The 13,109-nt window shown below is 39.5% G+C and overlaps 1 protein-coding gene across 1 annotated transcript in view; it reads right to left on the reverse strand.

The window, feature by feature from the left end:
- Positions 1–13,109, reverse strand: part of SUGCT (succinyl-CoA:glutarate-CoA transferase) — a 337,169-nt gene that overhangs the window by 209,048 nt on the left and 115,012 nt on the right. The window contains exon 9 of the mRNA XM_009637219.2: positions 1,760–1,831. Coding sequence (XP_009635514.1) covers positions 1,760–1,831 — 72 coding nt within the window. The remainder of the gene's footprint in view (positions 1–1,759; positions 1,832–13,109) is intronic.

Here is a 13,109-nt window from a genome sequence, read left to right on the forward strand (position 1 = left end):
ACCAGAACACCTTCATAAGGATGAAACAAAAAACCATCAGCATGCAGACTAGGGCCAATATTCATCTCACTTAATTCTACAGTTTCTGAGGTAACACAAATAGTAGAAACATTGCCTGCTGGGGTACCATTCACTCCTGACTGATTACAGAGGGAGTATGTAGCAACAAGTCACAGTTTCTCAGCTGCACCCTAAAGTGAGGTGAATGCACGGGCTGAATTTTTAGTGCCTCGTAGGTCACAGCATGGTGTCAGAACCCACCAAGCCAGATCTCCAGCTCTGCCTTACTCAAGGATGGCAGGAAGACCAGCATTTGGTACGTCATTTTTCTGGTGATAAAGCACCAAGATGACATTCACAGCTGTGCCTTGGGACTTTCTGCAAAGATTTCCTTTATGAGACAGTAAGTCTTTGATAAAACTGAGTTCTGGCAGGTAGACACTTAGTCATTAGTCTTCAGTCATGTTAAGATAATGACCACACTGTGGTGGTTGGACACCTGTATGAAGAAAACCCACTGACAAGACTTTGAAGAGGTTAACTTGCTACGTATTGAGAGTGCGAGTTCAAGCAAATGAAGGCAGACCCCTTCAAATAGCAAGGTGAGGATATGTAGCCCAAATTGTACTGAGAACCACAACCGCACTGTCTTCTTACTACATATTACAGTTACTGTTTGTGAACATCTATGGAAATGTGAAACGTCTTAACTAAACAAATGGAGGAAAATAATGCTCAATTTCCTGAGGCTGCCTGCTCATTTAGAGTGGGATTGATTTAAGTTAAATATCCAAGTTCCCAGAGAAAAAAATGTAATGGCAGGAAACAGGTAGAACTCTCATTTTTAAAAATGCTGTCTAATGCTATATGCAAAACTTCTCAGCAAAACTCCCAGCTTACCTGTTACTGGGGTCTTTTGTTTGGAATGTTGCTACACTTTATTTAAGAACAACTGTTTCCCTGAAACCACTCCTTCTCTTAAAATGTATTCACTGTCCAGAGAAAAGCAATTCCAGCTATTAAAATGACAGGAAAAGCACATGTGAAAAAAAAAAAAAAAACAAACCCAACCTCTTTTACAACTTTCCAAGCTAGCCTCTGTGAAAACAGATTTGCCATAGTTGTGTTCCTTCAGTTGAAAATAATGAAGATACCAGATTTTGAACACAGCAGTCCTGTTCGAAGATTTGTTCTTCAATATCATATCTCTGCACGACTCCAAAGTCAGCCCACAGCCCTGTAATATTTCTTTTCTAAGAAGCCCAAGGTTTTTCTGTAAGCACAGACCGGCACATACTAGAGTTCAAAAGGACTATGCGCTCAGCTACTGATTAAAGTGGCACAAGAACCATCCGTTCCCTAGCTTTGCTTTGTTAACAGCTGTGCCTACCATGTATTTTATGAAGAAACAGTGTCACATTTCTTCCTGAAAAAGGCACCAGTGTGAATTTCGTGACATTCACCATTCCAGAACTGGGAGGTTGTTAGCTTGTTCATTTTTTAGCTAGTGGAGCTGTGCAGACTTCAAAAGGGGTTCAGCACCCACAAGTTTGTGAATTGGGGTGTTCTGAATACAAACGCAAAGCACAGAACCCATATCAGTCCCCTAAACTACCAGCCAGAAGCCCAGGGTTAGTATTTATACTCTCTATTTATTTTCACAAAAAAAAGGGGGAATTAAGAAGCAATCAGTAATTATTTTCCTAGTCAGAATGGAAACTATTACACATTTCTGTACTGTCACCTAACACACCATTACCTTGCACACAGTGACAAACTGCTGATCATTTCCAGCTCCCACCACGATGTAGCCATCCTTGGTCTTAAAAGCCTGGAAGAACAAAGGTAGGTGATAAGCTGTAACTAAACTATAAAATATAAGCACATCTTTTAAGTGAAAACTTTGTAAATAATATTCAAATTACTTCCTTAAACATTTCTATTCAGATCCAATCTCTAATTCCATAAAAGTGGCTCAAAATCATCCACAAGGATGGATGTGGACCTTTTGATTTTTCTAGAGTTGAGTAATTATCTTAATTAATAGTTTATTTGCTGAAAATGTGTCTTGAGGCATCCTGAAACTTTGCAAATGTGTCCCATACTCACAGGGACTGAAAAGGATTTACCAGGCTAACACTTACTTGCCAGGAGTTATTTACTCAGCTTCATTCTTAGCCTGAATGAGAGGAGATAGCTGCACTGAGGTGTTACAGACCCTGACTAAATATGCAAAAGAAATAAAACTGCCAAACAGCTATGACAAGTTAGGGACTCTCATGGGGATGAAAGGGATAGGCTGCATCTTTCCAGCTCTTCAGCTGGAGATTAAGCTATCTCCTTGGTCAGTGGCCTCAAGATTGAGCTCCTGGAGAAAATGGGACTTCTTTTCCAGTTTTGAGGATTTTTTTTTTTCTTTTGATTTCATTAAAGTGGCCTTACTGGCACATTTCATGGTGAACAGAACATTTACACAGGTAGGACATAACAGCTTTCATGTCAATCTAAATCATCTCCACTTAGATTTTCACTGGAAAAAAAGAAAATCTGTAACTGGAATCATCCTCGATTTTTACCATTGTGTCAGGGCATCTTCTAAAATTGGATGATGCAAAAAGATGCCCCTTACCTCCACACCTCTTCCTTATACAAGGGTGTGTAACTGCAGTTTCAGTCATATGTGTTACAACCGCAATTTTTGCAAGTGTTTGGGAAAAATTCTTTCACTAGTAATTTGACTTCAGTGCAAGAGGCCAGCACAGGCTGGTGCACTGCTGGTAATGAAGCCTCGTGATACTTTCTTGCAGAGAGCAAAACTCATCTTCCATTCTCAGAAATCAATTGTTTATGAGCTATCATGTCCTAACCTAAAGGTGTGAATTCTTAACATAAATTTTGGTAAAATAACACACAAATATAAGCCCTGGTGTGGGAACACTTTAAAAATGAAGTCTCTTCATGCCACTGTGGCTTATTCTTCTTCACAAACAGTAATATGCTATTTCAACTTGCAACCTGTTATACAGATACAACTAAATCCACACTACATCTCTTTTACCATTTGGTACAGTCAAAGCTTTAAAATTATATGTAGAAAATTACATCCACTGAAATGCAAGTAACTGTACATCACAGTTAGGCTATCACTTGTTTGTTCTCGCTATGTTTCATTTCCTCGAAAATAGTATTGGTCAGTGATAAGGTTTAGCAATTTATTTTTCCCACATTTAATTAAGGACTTCAGTCCAAGACTCTTAGCAAGCAAAGGTGAAATTCAGCAAACATATAGTCCCAAGCATGCAAAAAAAGTCCCACCAACTTGGCCCCAATACAATAAAAATCTAGAAGCATGCATAATATAAGGTACTGCATACTCACACTGAGGAAAGCAATGAGCACAGAAAAAATTGGGGAAAAGAATACAGAAAAGTTGTATATGAGTGCATAAACATTTTTTAGATATATCTGTTCTTGCAGATTTCTGTCTAAAGCCATCATGACAGAGCCTGGTCTAAGGATTTGTAAGTCACTCCTCCCTGCCTGCCCCCCTGCCCCCAATAAATGACTTTGAGTAGGAATACTGATGAACTAAAACTGTCAGTATAAACTTACTACCTTTAGTTACAGGCAAGATCTGTTTTCGAACACCCTGCCCAAATCTTGACCTGTCTTGGCTGATGTTCTGAATTCTAAAACCAGCCACATGCATTTGACACAAATTATGGGCTAATCACTACACGTACCTGTGTGCATATATGGTTTTTATTGGTGCAACTACCTACTACTTCCAGTAAACACAAATTAGAGATTTTTTTTTACACATTCTTTTTGGATGCCTGTTACAGATTGCAAAAACTACAATATGTTTCATATGTACTTATATACAGATCCCCTTCCTCCGCATTCCAAAATACATTTAAATTGGTAGTATGGGCAAATCTTAAACAGTTTACTATTTATCAGCAACTTCTTTTGAGACTCACGTCTCTGTAGGAAGACTGCAATCACACAATAGCTGCATGCCACTATGAAACATGCATCTGCACCCGTGGGTTGCCCATGCAGCAGCGGAAGTCACTCTAAATTTAAGGGCCTAGTTATTAGCATTTGTGCTTCAGTTGCTTTGTGGAATGTGTGGGAAAACTGATTATTCTTAATTGCATTGTATGTCTAAAAAGCTAAAACAACAATCATGTCATCCTTACACAACAAAAATGGTATCATAATAAATGCAGCAGTGTCTTTTTCCATGAAGCTTAACTCAAATATCTTCGGCTGCTATTTTAAGCTTCCCATTACAAAACAGCTGATTATTTGCCAGTCATTGCTGCTGATAAAGCAGAAACTTCCAAATGTTATTAGCACAATATTGATGCCAACAGTTAAGGGTGATAACAATGGTTTTATTCATCACCCATAAATGTACGCACACTACAGGTTACCACAGGTTACTGTCTGGTCACAGAAAGCTTCACAATCTTATTATGCGAAGGAGAGTAAGGGCAAAGTGCAGACAGATTTTAATGAGATTTTGTTTTGATAAACTGCTGTCCATCACATCAAATCATTTCACATTAGCGCAATAAAAGGCACTATACACACAAGGCAAAAGTCTTTTTTCCTTTCCTCTTCTTCTGAAGAATGAGGTCTTCTGGTAAGATTCTTGAGAGCATAAGCATGATTTAACCTGCTACTCCCATGTGGTATCCTGAGCAACAGAACATCACTCGGTGAAGATGAAACAAAAGCCAGGCAAAAAAATTAGTCCACATCTTATTCCTGGGAAAGGCAGAGACAGATTGCGCAGCATTCAAAGGCGTGGCTTTTCAGTATGCTGTAAAAGCCTTGGAGGTTTCTAGGAAGATAATCTGTAAATTCACATTGAACAATATATAGTACATGACACCAACATACGTGTGTTTAAAGCCAGATCTCAAGGTCCAGTGTGCACGCATCAACACCTTACACTGACTAATGGATGTTACAGGACCTCATTAAGATTCAGCACTTTTCTGAATTTGATCCTAGAACACTGTGGATACCTGAGGTACTTTGCATACTGAAACATTTCAACCTCCCTAAACACATGGAATATAAACCCTATCCACTTTCAGAAATATTCTGAGCGGTTTACAAGTATGCTCAAAAAATGCTATATAGACTATACAATAAAGATACGGGCCAAACTTAACCTTAATTTATTACCAGAGCAGACAAAGACTTGCTGAAATAATGTGAGACTAAACTAGCCAGTCTTTGCACTGCTGTAAGTCAATAGCCTTTCAAAATTTGCAAGCTTTGATGCTGTTAATGAAAGACCATCAATCTCTTGTATTTATTGCCTGCTTTATGAATTTTAAGCCTATGTATGCTTTGGCAATCATCAATCATACATAAATATCTTTGCATATGTTTCAAATTGCTTGTTGATTCCACGAACAAAACTTTAAAATGTAAGGGACCAATTAAAAGATATGCCAATTGCAATAAAATGATCAAAAGTCCAGGTCAGTTTTCAGTATTTGAATCCAAAACCCAGAAATCAAAACAACCAGAACATCTGCTGCTGCGCATAGTGATGCTTTACTCTCCTCCATCAGGTATTTATACATATTCATAAGATCTCCTTGAGCCTGCTTTCCACTCCTCCAGGATAAACAGTCCTACCCCCCTCAGCCTCTCCTTGTATGAGAGATGCTCCAAGCCCATGATTATTTTCATGGTCCTTCACTGGACCTGCTCCAGTATGAGAACATCCTTGTCCTGCAAACCCCAGAAGTGGTACCCAGTTGTGGATCCATAACTGGATCCACTGGTTATTCATCTTCACCAGTGCTGAGCACAGGGGAAGGACCACCTCCCTCGACCTGCTGGCAATGCTCCTCTTGCTACAGACCAGGATGCTCTCTTTGTCACAGGGGCACACTGGTGGCTCATGTTCCATTTTTTTGGCCACCAGGACCTCCAGATCTTTTTCTGCAAATCTTCTTTGCAGGCAGTCAGCCCTCAGTCTGTACTGATGCATGAGGTTATTCCCTACCATGTACAGGACTTCATATTTTGCTGTGCTGAATTTAATTTGGTTTCTGTTGGCCCATTTCTCCAGCTTGTCAAGGACCCTCTGAATGACAGCGCAACCACCTGGTGTATCAGTCAGCCGCTCCTCACAGTTTTGTACATTCTGCAAACTTGCAGAGGGTGTGCTCTGTCCATCATCCAGGTCACTAATGACCATGTTCAACAGTACTGGCCCAGTGTAATCCTGGGGGTGCCACTAGTGATTGGCCTCCAGCTGGACTTCATGCCACTGATCACAACCTTTTGAGCACGACAGGTCAGCCAGTTTTCATTCCACCTCAAAAATCTAAATCTAAATCAGCACTGTTGAGGGAAGGCACAGTGAGGGAAATACATGGTCTAGTCTCAAAAGCTACTGGCAGATCAAATCCAGCACACACTGAAATATAGCCTCCAGCCATCATCATTGGTAGGCAGCTTCCCAGTCCCACAAGGACTGCCTAGTGTGGTAAAAGGTCTAACGCAAAGGATACAAGTGCCATCCAGGCAGAAACTAGATGTCACCTCTTCAGAGACTTCTCAAGAAGAAGAACTTGGAGGCCAAACAATACTTGGAGAGACCAACAGAACAAAAGCACTGGGTTTTTGAAATTGGAGGATTATTCCATATTTAGGAGAGGTTAATAGCTTTAATTATCTGAACAAGCTACTGATTATTTTCATTACCAGTCACCATATTGGCATTACTGATGATGGCAGTCAATGGTTGAAATATTTGAAAGCTTCCAGGCCTCCCCTTGGAGGAAGATCTGCACTACATCAGGTATAGTAAAAGGGCTGTATTACTCATCCTTATGAGCTTTCTTATCTGATGTTCCTATGTGAATAACAGTTGGGATTTGTAAAGATACTTACAATCCCTTTTCACTGGGAATAGCTGATGTTAGATACCCTCAGATTTGAAGTATCTTGCAAGACAGCACTGCCTTTTGATTCATAAAGCTGAATAGCAGCATTTCTCAAGTCTCCATCCACTGATGGATCATGAGGGCAACAGCTGAGGACTTGCAGATAGTCACTATGTATTGGTGAGTTCTGGAGCAGGGCTTAAAGTGTAGTAACTTTTGAATGCCTTCTAACTGCTGTTGGTTTAACAGAGCAATAGGCTGATTGCTCCAACCAGCATCATGAAGCAGCTTGCTTAAGATTTTGGAAAGATGCCATCCTTTTATAAAAGCTAGATACAGTATTTCTGTAAGGTACATGTTCGTCAGCACAACAGGGAGTGCTCTCAGATGGCACTAAGGGAGAACACTCCTCTGAGCTCCTTCCCAAGGTTGGCATAGGAGCAAGCAGCTTTGTGTGAAGGCTGAATGAATCTTTGGGACCAACTGGGGACAGTGCAGAACAAAGACACCTACTTGAGAAGTCTGTAAACATAAAACCAGAAAAAAAAGCTAAACCCAGATTTTCAAACAAAGCTTTGAAACGTATCACCAGCATTTTTTAAAAAGAGATTTTCATACGCCACTCCTTCCTCTCCCCTCCATCTTCCCATTTACAGCAGTCTCTTCACTCACTTACAGAATCAGCAAATAATTACTCAGTAAAACACCATGTGACCATACATAGGTCTCTGTTTATGTGCTTGAAATACTTCCCTGGTATTAATGGGTGTGGTCAAAGAGAAAAGCCAGTCTCTTGCAGGCTTGGAACCACAGAAAAATTACAATGTTACTTTTAATTTATTGCACAATTTGTCATCAATTACACTTTGAAGTTTCCAGTGTGATATTTGATTCAATGCAAAGGTCATTTAAGGACAAGCGTTCTCTAGTCTTAATGTAGATTAAAGGCTGCAATTAAGAAGGTGATGCATTCAGGATTTGACTGACCTGTACACAAGCTCTCTTATCCTGCCAACCAAATGTATCTACAGTTTATAGTGATTTTTTTTTTCTCTCTCCAGCCCTACCAAGCTCTGGTTCCCAAATACACTAAAGAGTAGGAGATCTTTAGCTTTGCTTCAGATCCAGAACAGTTACATTCCTTCCAGGTGGGGTAAACTTGGCACATCATTTCTTTACCTTTACCCATTGGTTTGAATAAAACATCAGCTGTGCCACAGAACCATGGAGTCACCACATTGTTTTTTTCTTTCAAGGGAAGGGCATAATCCTTTCACAACAACTTAATATTTAATTGCTGTAACAAATGGGAACAAGACCAAGAAGTTTGGTCAGTGGTAGTTCTGAGCAATACATATAAATCATAAAGACCACACACTTTGAAACTATTTCCCTACTTTGCACTCTCTTCCAGTAAAAGCAAACAGTAAAAATAAAAAAATGTAAATTTCATGGACTGGATTAATGTATGCTTGCATGGTCTCACTGAGCAAACTGAAGAAGGGCATTCCACACAAAGATTTCGCTTTTTCCCTCTGGTCTTCTCAACCCACACTACTTGCCTCTCTCTTCACTGCCATGTTGCAGGACGTACTATCCTGCAACTTCACAGCTGCCGCAGTCTACCAGACAGATCAGTATTAAGAATATCTGCAATAATTAACTTGCAGAGAAGAGGAGTTTGACTGGATGCCACAAGCTTGTGGGAAAGGTGTTTATGGTAAGACTGGGAATGATTACTTTGGTCTCTGAGATGAGGCAGAACACCAGCACTGATGTCAAGGCAAGCATGCCACAGGCTACCAACCAGGGAGACCATTCACTTCTACAGAACCCACGATCCATTAGATAATTTTTCTGATCAACCTTCAAGTCGCAGGTATGTGTGAGTGCAGAAAAAATGACTTTGCCTAACTGATCCAGGAGCAAAGCAGATGAGAACCATTAAATGTGCTCTGAATGCACCTTACTGAAAGGAGCAGCCAAGTAAACACAAAATCACAGCATCAGACAGGGTTATCTGCATTTAGCATTATAAAGCATTACTCTCAACACTCACTCAGGAAGCAGGACAGCCTAGTTCTGCTCTCCAGAGCATGTCATGAGTTTGTCCAGTTGTTGCCTAATATAAGAAGTATAAACTGCTGGGAACAGACTGCAACCAAGGCCTCTCCAATTACAGCTTGCTGTCCTAAGAAATAGGTTGGAGACAGGATCCCCTCTCAATTACTCGTCTTCTAGTCATATGATATTTGCACTGGTCATTTCCCAATTGACTAGATGCAATACATAGGTTTGTAATCTAACAGTATCAGTTAGATGTACTATTTACCAAAAAGACTTTTATAGCTGTGACTTCATATTCAATAGTGCAATGAACGTTAACTTTGGATTGCATACCCTTATTTTTAGAGATGAGACTTTTCTCCCAATCATCTCAAAGAACATATGCTGCAAGGAAATGAAACCATTTTCTTTGTTTTCCAACGTGAATGCAATATACGCCTAGCCTCACCACCCAAAAAGCCATTTAAAAACTCCTGGAAGAGCAGTGAACAGCTTTGAAGTGGGAAACTTGTCACTTTCCCAAATTTCTAAAATTTTAAATACCTAATCTATACCTCAATTAAAAATAAATTCTCTGGTATTGTAAATTGGCATTAAAACTCTTCCTTGCTCTTGAAAAATACATCAGGCACAGAATCACATTCTCCATTGCCACATTAGTTTTCCATTAGTTTTTCAACAATGAAATTACACACACACAGACACGCACACACAAAGTAAATAAACTTTAATCACAGTATCACACTGGAGCCAGTGTAATTAATGTTGTGTCAGCATTTCCATTTAAGCCACTCTTTTCAAGAGGTTTATAGCACAGCCATAAAAATTCAGTTAGGTTGAAATTAAGCAAACAAGGTCTTATACAGCAAGCAACATTTAAGTATATATACACAGACAGCAGCCAGTTACTACTTATATGGGAATTAAAATAGACGCTTACTGATTTTAAAGGGCACCGAAGAGCTGTTTTTTTTAAACAATATTTTTCTCAACATTTATAATAATCTCTCAAAAGCCTGAACCCAAGCTATGTTTCCTTACCCTTTTTCCTTCTCACACAATAGTTCACACAATTTCTTCCAATTTTGGGATTGTAAGCATTGTTTTTTTGTTTCACTTTTAAAGTAAAAGAATGCAATGAAAACATTTCTTTTGAAAAACAACACACATGACCACAGTCTGATCCTGATACAGGCCTCCAGGCATTACTGAAGCAGAAATGACAAATAGTTCTTACACCTTCCAAAAATCATAAGATATAGCTGTCTGGAAAATCTGAGTACTCAAATATGAGGTTTTAAGAGTGCTATTTAGAATTTAATTCTAAATGAGATTCTATTTCTGTTTTCAGTAGAAGACATCAGAGCAGGATTTGTCTCATTATTTCTGTCCTTTTTCCATCTCTACTCTTTGGCTTTAAGTGATGTAGTGGTACAATTTCCAAAGGTGAGCTTTGTAATACTGACTACCTTTTTGGTAACTCGTACTGAGCCAACTAGCCTGGCGTTTCAAGCTGCAGACAGCTGACCCCGTGCAAGCAAACTACAACTCAGACTGGGCAGGCAGTGCTGTTAACTTAAAGATCCTAATAGCTTAATGTCCTGCTATAAAGAAGGCTCTTCAAAACCCTCGAGCTAAATCATTTGTGAGTCTCTCTGACAACCAGCCAACCGAGAAGAGCAAGGGATCAAATTAGCACTGATGCTGACAAAATCAGCAAAAAACACGAAGGAGGACATAACAATTACAGGCGTGCAAAATTGGCTGTGTTTCATAATTTGGCACTTTCACAACTTAAAATAAACAGCACTCATATTTGAAATCTGCCATTTAGCTGCAGAACAGGATGGACAAAGGCAGGAGAAACTCCACTCCGTTCTGCCAACATGCCTTTGCACTATGTTGGACATTTTTTTCAATTAATATATCTCTCAAGCAGTATGTGATCCTATGTACTATTCAGTAGACACAGTATAGTGAACTAAGGATGGATTTCAAATATGTCAACCTAGACTCTTCAGTATCCTTGATTTGTAGTTTTAAGTCAGACTCATTAAGGTTTATTGCCTGTAGTTCGTTTTGGTTTAAAACACTACTTTATCTCTAATTGAGGATTTAAAAAAATGAACTGGCCAGACATCCAGGATGCACACTATATAAAGTCCTGAACTTATGCCAAAAAAACCCCATTGCCAGGCCATAGGAATAATGCTACTGAGATCTATTTAAAAAAAATGAAAAATTATGCTTGATGAGTGGAACACTTACATATGTCTAAAAAAGTCAGAAGACCCTTTCCTCTTCAATTTCCTGTAAATTTCTATTATTTTTCCTTAAAACTATACAATTCAGACTTCTGTTTTTCTCTAATATTCTTTTTTTATCATTCCCCATTAGTCTGAGAAATACTAAAATATCACATTACTGCAATTACAATCTTTTATCTACCTCAAATTTAGCATTATTCTAATTGTTAAACTTTGAAAATCACTACAATTAGAAATTAAAACATTACACCTTTTGCCAACTTAAAACTGTGCTGGCCAATATTTAAGCAATTTTTCAGTCTAGCAACTAAGAAGTCAAGTTATCTACTGAGAAAGAGCTGAGGAAATCTGCATGGTAGCAGCTACTGTTTTGGTTTTTAACAAAGATCTTTACATCTATGGCTTGTAGAGTGCTTTTGCATAACAAACATAACTATCCTTTACAAAAGAACTTCTTCTGGAGAATCAACACAGTATAAGCATGCTTCTGTTATCACAGCCTAAAATCTACATCTGATTTTATCCACGTTTCTACAAAATCATCTCCTTGCACCCCTCGCAACCCCTAATAGCTATGCCAGTAAAGTGGTGGAAGAAGGCAACAGGAGGACACAAAAGAAGTAGGAAATCCCAGCTTTCAAAAAAGATCCCCCATTTTTCTCCTGTGGATTCAAAAGGAAAAAAAGTTAGTTTTCACTCACAGGTATATCACGCTGGTCTTTAACAAACACGCTTGATTCTTATTCATTGCTAGGTTTATTTTGAGGTCTCATCTTGCATTTTTTTGGTTCTGGGTGGCTGAGGGACAGCATCTCTCTTATACAAGAGAGTGTGGAGACCCAAATGACAATTCTGAATTACTCATGGGAGACTCACAGGAGTCTGGGCTTATTTAGGGCAGGATTCTGACTCTGAAGATTGCCCAGTGCCACACAATTTCACCTTCTTGGTATGACCAGCCAATTTGCTTCCACTGTCAATCTAAACAACTACTTTTCACTTTCTTAAAGAAATGTCCAACTACAAGCCACAGTGGCAATTTAAAAGGTTAAGAACCATGACTGTATTCACCTCTGCTGAATGCTGTGATATCAAGAAAAGTGCAAAATTACTGCATTTTTGCCACAGATAATTGCCACAAACACTGTTCCAACATCACTATACCTCAGTCAACTGACAAGTGAGGATGAACATATACTGCTTCTGCTAGTCTTTTGCAAAAGAACACATACTGGTTTACATATTTTCATAATAAATAATTTACAGAAACTAAACCAAAGCAAGTACACACAGCACCGCAATTAAAATAGATGCCAGCCACATGTAGTCAAACAAGCCTAAAACTACCCAGCTACTGCTATCTGTATACCATAGCACAGCCATGTTACAGTCTAAATGCTAACAGCAAAGATCTCCAGTAACAGTGAACATATCATACAGAGCAGATGATCCCTGTTACAGAAATGATCCCAGCTATTGAGGGGCCCAGCCTGGCTATGGCTGAGGGATGGTGCCAGCAAGTCTGGAGAAGCCGCCTGGCCCCTGGCCTTCATCATGCTCTCGCCTCCCTCTTTGTTCAGCTGGCAAAGTCAAAGGGCTGGTCTCCTAATGATCCAGATGGCCTTCTGGTGACACTGGGGTTGGCATCAAATGGGCAGCAGCAAGCCCAGCACACAGACCTGCCATTGTGCTGGGAAAGACTAAAATGGGCTGCTGGCAGCAGCTTGGCCTGTTCTTGCACCCTTGATAACAGCCTGAAGTGCTGCCTGCCCACTGTCCCCTGGAGCTGGCTATGAAATTACCTTTCCCAGAAACAAGGTTCTTGTCCCTCGATTATATGAAGCTGATT

Source organism: Egretta garzetta, unplaced genomic scaffold, assembly GCF_000687185.1.
Source record: "Egretta garzetta isolate BGI_Z169 unplaced genomic scaffold, ASM68718v1 scaffold194, whole genome shotgun sequence".
NCBI classification, from domain to species: Eukaryota; Metazoa; Chordata; class Aves; order Pelecaniformes; family Ardeidae; genus Egretta; species Egretta garzetta.